The sequence below is a fragment of the Panicum virgatum genome, chromosome 6N, assembly GCF_016808335.1.
Source record: "Panicum virgatum strain AP13 chromosome 6N, P.virgatum_v5, whole genome shotgun sequence".
NCBI lineage: Eukaryota > Viridiplantae > Streptophyta > Magnoliopsida > Poales > Poaceae > Panicum > Panicum virgatum.
Genome location: NC_053150.1, coordinates 31,349,745 through 31,354,545, shown reverse-complemented (window position 1 = coordinate 31,354,545; position 4,801 = coordinate 31,349,745). Strand labels below are relative to the sequence as shown.

General features: G+C 52.4%; 1 protein-coding gene across 3 annotated transcripts; it reads left to right on the top strand.

The window, feature by feature from the left end:
• The first annotated feature begins 896 nt into the window (after positions 1 to 896).
• On the top strand, positions 897 to 3,727 carry LOC120678573 (ribonucleoside-diphosphate reductase small chain-like). 3 transcript variants are annotated; one of them, XM_039959818.1, is made up of 3 exons: positions 1,454 to 1,934; positions 2,067 to 2,860; positions 2,939 to 3,727. In XM_039959818.1, the coding sequence occupies exons 2-3, from the start codon at positions 2,260 to 2,262 to the stop codon at positions 3,676 to 3,678; spliced, it is 1,341 nt and encodes a 446-aa protein (XP_039815752.1). In that variant the 5' UTR covers positions 1,454 to 1,934; positions 2,067 to 2,259; the 3' UTR covers positions 3,679 to 3,727. The 3 variants fall into 3 exon arrangements, with proteins under 3 accessions (XP_039815754.1, XP_039815753.1, XP_039815752.1); XM_039959820.1 differs by having other exon boundaries at positions 897 to 1,934; positions 2,067 to 3,725; XM_039959819.1 differs by having other exon boundaries at positions 1,449 to 1,934; positions 2,067 to 3,727.
• Positions 3,728 to 4,801: the final 1,074 nt, after the last annotated feature.

Below are 4,801 nucleotides of genomic sequence, written 5' to 3'. Positions count from 1 at the left end.
ATAGGCACCGGTTCATGCCACCACCCGGTGCCGTTGATGCATGGCCAATTTGGTACCGGCGGATGGATTTAACCGGTGTCTTTGTCAGTGCATTGGCACCGGTTTGTGCCGTGGCGCGCCTTGCCAGCACTTGGCGCAGGCCAAGAGTACCGGTTATTGATGCAGCCGGTGCTGATGTCTCACATTAGTACCGGTTCAAGCAATAAGTGGTTCCTTTGGCCTAGATCTTTGACCTGTTTTCTAGGTCTCCCGTGATCGGCTAGAACAGCCATCCATCCAGGGCTTGATGAGTCAAGAGGGAAGGGTTTCGTTTGTGATACCAGCTTTCTTAGTTACGAGTTCACTTTCGCTGAGCAGTAATAGCTCAATGGCTTCTAGTTATTTTTTTACCCTTCCGAGCAAAACAGTTCCGTTGACATCCTTTGCCGAAGAACTTCTCTTCTTGGAGGACGATATGGGTGCTTATCCCCAACCCAAAGCAATCTAGTAAAGATATTGACTAGTTGATTGCGTGTACGTTTCACGTGCACAATCTCTTTGTAATCTTGAAGATAATTGTCATGGTAGGAGAAGATGTTTTCATTTTTTTCTATACTTCTATTTGGCTAAGCACAATTATTTACAAATATTAAAACATCATGTAAGGAGGCTATTTATTTTTTACATGTATGAAGAACAAGTAAAAAAAGATAGTGTCGGTAGTGCATAGGGGATTAGAGGAGCTGAGGAGAGGAAGAGAAGCACCACATAAACCAAAAAAGACAAGGGGAGATTAGACTACCTGAGTGAGGGCACAGAGGACGGTGTCAAGGACAAGGCCTCTTAGGAGCTGCTGTCAAGTGGACCAGGCTGTGGAAACGGAAAAAGGCTACAAAGGGCAAAGGACTCGAACCGGTAAGGGGTATCGAACAGAACGACAACACAATCGTCTTCCTCCTCCGGACTCTATCCCCTTGTATCTCTGGCTGTTCTTGCTTCCCTAACCCTAGTTCTTGCTATTCCCTACCTATTTCCTCTCCAAGATTGTATCCATAAACTCAAATATTCTTGCTACTGTGATTTGGAGGTCTAGGACCATAACAATTGGTATCAAGAGCCTTCAATTTGGGAACCCTAAAATTTTTCCCCAAATCGAGTTCGCCATGGCCGCGTCGCTGTCGGAGATGTCGGCGTCGATATCAAGGTGGATGGACATGTTGCAGCAGATGAATGCCATCTTGGACCGCATGGATAGCGTTTCCTCGGCGTCAGCTTCAGCGACCTCCGCCCCGACCACGATGGCCACGACACCAGCTGCGTCGCCCACGCCTGCGGCACCCTCGACCACGTCCACAGCTGCGCCGCCCACGCCAGCAGCGTCCTCGGCCGCGCCCATGACTACTTCACCGAAGTCCCTCGGCCCGACGCCGGCCACGACCCCTTCATCGGCGCGCGCTATCGCCATGGTGCCCGCGCTATACGCGCCGGCGACCGCGTCGACTCCACCCTCCACCGCTGTCACCATCTCTTTTCGGCTTCCGATGCCGCCGTTCCTCGCCACGAAGAAGAAGATCGCCAAGACGACCAGGCGCCCTCAAGCGCGCGCGCGCTGTAGTTCGACTCCCTGCAGAGCGTGTGGCGGTCGCCGCCGCCCATGGACGTCCTCCTCCACAGCAAGCTGGACGAGGCCCGCGTCTGCGATATCATCGCCGACGTCATCGACATCGAGCGCGAGTTCATCTGCGACGCGTTCCTCTTCGCGCTCGGCAGCATGAACGGCGCCCTCATGGGCCAGTACATCGAGTTCGTCACCGACCTCTTGCTCATGGCGTTCTGTGTGCAGAAGGTGAGGTCTCTAATGTCTCGCCCGCAACGTGTTCGACGAAATGTCACAACCGCAGCGTCTGCCCACTTGGCGTTCACAAGGCTCGCAGACTCGAGAGCAAGCTACTCAGGTACAATACCAGCTGTTATCCTCACTCGATTGGTGTTGTTCCGGTTGCAATTACCACTTATGTTCGTGATGACTGCATGTTGCTTGAAATAATGACTGAGCCAAGTTCAGCAATGCCTTGGCCGCCCATCAGCAATGACTATTGGCTTTCTAAAAGAATTCAAGGATGCTTCAATTTGTGGACGCCATTAAGATGTGGTTGGGCTTTGGTACAGCAAAGGCCACCATGGCCACCACCTGTACACTTTGATCTTGCAGCTCGTGGGCTTGATGTGTTACCATGTTCATGGCTTCTTGATGATTTAGCTATTGCAGTTCACGAAAACATGCTCAAGATGGCAAGGGATGAGCAGCAGAAGCTTTTGTTACTGGATCTTCTCGTGTTAGTCATGGCAGCCCCTGTGATGACTTTGTGGACCATGGGGATTCAGCAATACATATATCAGGACAACACAATAAGGAATCCACATATGATTGAGTTAGAAGAGGATCAAAATACTCACTGCAATGACAGCAAAGGCAAGTTTGCTGTAACAAATGAATTCAGTGATGGGCATCAGAGGGTTGAGCCACTGTCTCAATGGGGAACAAACGGTTTTAGTTCTGGAAAATTTAGAGTGCAAGGAAATTGTTTGATGCTCGACACGTGGCCATCAGGGAAGCGAGGTGATTCTAATGCTTGGCTATTTGCAATTAAAGGTGCTCGATCTTTGTCTGAGAAAATGCTACCAGATTGTGGTTTCAGTTATAGAAATCAAACTGATATGGTTGAGAAGATAATATACTTTTTGACTAGTTTGTCCATCACTCGACCATGGGATCCTGGAGTCTTAACTTCATTTTGTGCAAGCCAGCACAAAGACAATTATTTCCAGCAATGTTTTCAGATTGTTGTCCGGCTGCCATCTATTTGGACATGGATTTCAGATATGCATCAATTCAACATTTCCTTTGTTTCCCTGCATGCCTTGGAAGAATTATTGCTGACTGGTGTGCATTGTTCACATTTGAAGCTAATGGAAAGCCTTTTGATTGTGAAGATCGTTGGCTGGGTGTCTGACAGGGTGATAACATGCTTATGGAGAGTAGGCATCCATGATTATGATTGGCTCTTTATATTGTGCTTCAGAATTGTTTACAAATCAAGTGCACTTCAGCTCCTACTAGTATTGATGCCACAGAAAAGAAATGAATCAACCATTTCATTGATCAATGTGAAATACAAGAAGCGATTGGTGATCTTCAGTTGGGTGCAACCTATGGCTGGTGTTGATCATTTGCGTGCCTACAGGTGGCAGCATGAGCCCCTTATCAACCTGATTACTAGTGTGAAGCTAAAGTGCAAGGTGGCAAAGGATTTGAGCAGCAGCAGCTCTGTTCATTGGCGATGGTGTGATCACTCACTGATAGAAATGTGTCAAGACCGATCAGCGGAAGGTGAAGAACTACTCCAAATTTCCATAGGATCCTTGTGGTTGCGGCTTGAGGGCAAGCCGCATTTCAAGCGGCGGGGAATGTCAAGGACAAGGCCTCTTAGGAGCTGCTGTCAAGTGGACCAGGCTGTGGAAACGGAGAAGGCTACAAAGGGCAAAGGACTCGGACCGGTAAGGGGTATCGAACAGAATGACAACACAATCGTCTTCCTCCTCCGGACTCTATCCCCTTGTATCTCTGGCTGTTCTTGCTTCCCTAACCCTAGTTCTTGCTATTCCCTACCTATTTCCTCTCCAAGATTGTATCCATAAACTCAAATATTCTTGCTATTGTGATTTGGAGGTCTAGGACCATAACAGACGCTGCTGCTGCAGGTACAATGCAGGGCTTGATGCCGTGGAGTGCGGTGCGAAGGTCGGGCCACGCACCGCGAAAGTCGCTAAGCACGGGTAGAGCGTGAGGATGAGTTACGGATCCAGGTCATGGTTTGGGTCGGAGCAGGCACCGGGGCACGAAACCGGATGTCTGGGCAGAGCCGCACTAGCGTAGGAAGATGTGGGTGCGCGGCAACAGGCGACGAGGTGAAGGATGTTGCCGCAAGCCCCAGGAACCGCATGTACGGCACCGCTGCCGCGTCTTCGCCCCTGCCTCCCCAGGATTCATGGGAGCATGGTAAAGAATCGAGAAGGTTCCAACCACTCCAACGATGCCACATAGCCATCCTCCCTCGAGCAGCGCCGGGATGCTCCTAGCCTACGCGCTCGTGCTCATGGAGCCCCGCTTCTCCATCTCCCCGCCCGATCGCGCCTGGTTGTGGGCGAGGAGCCGGTGCGCAGCCACTACGTGTAGAACGCGAGCAGGTAGTGGCGGCGCCGCTAGCCGAACCCAGCTGCGGGCGAGGACCAACGACGCCGATCTGGCCGCGGGTGGATTGTGACGGCCGCCGCTGGCCGGCCGCGAGCGGGGAGCCGGAGCGCAGTGCAGGCAGCGGCGACGACGCGAGGCAGCCGAGGCAGGTCAGCGTGTGGAGGCGTCTGTGCGCGACACCCTTGGTGAGGAGAGGCGAGTGCGGGCCGAGCAGCATGGCGATTGACGACATGTAGCTACAGTCAACGGCGTGGTCCTCGGCTATGAGATCGAGGCGGTTGAAGGCTGGGTCAGCGGAGAAGACTGTGCGCTCGCCGAAGATGTGGGTGGTGAAGACACCACTCCCGTGGCGCGCCACGCGGTCCTTGATGAAGGGCTCCAGGTTGGGGGAAGTAATCAGAGATGAGGCGCAGCGTCTCCCCAACCGACGATCGGCAGCCTCATGCTGCCCGTGTGACAGCCGCGGTGAACCGTGTTTCGACAACCGTAAGGAGAAGAGACATCCTAGTGCGGTGGCGAGCATCGCAGCCGTGGCTGGAGGAGCGGCGGAGGCAGCGGCCTGCTCGC

Excerpts from the sequence above, each read along its gene's own strand:
- LOC120678573 (XM_039959819.1), top strand. The coding sequence starts at position 2,260 with ATGCTCAAGATGGCAAGGGATGAGCAGCAGAAGCTTTTGTTACTGGAT.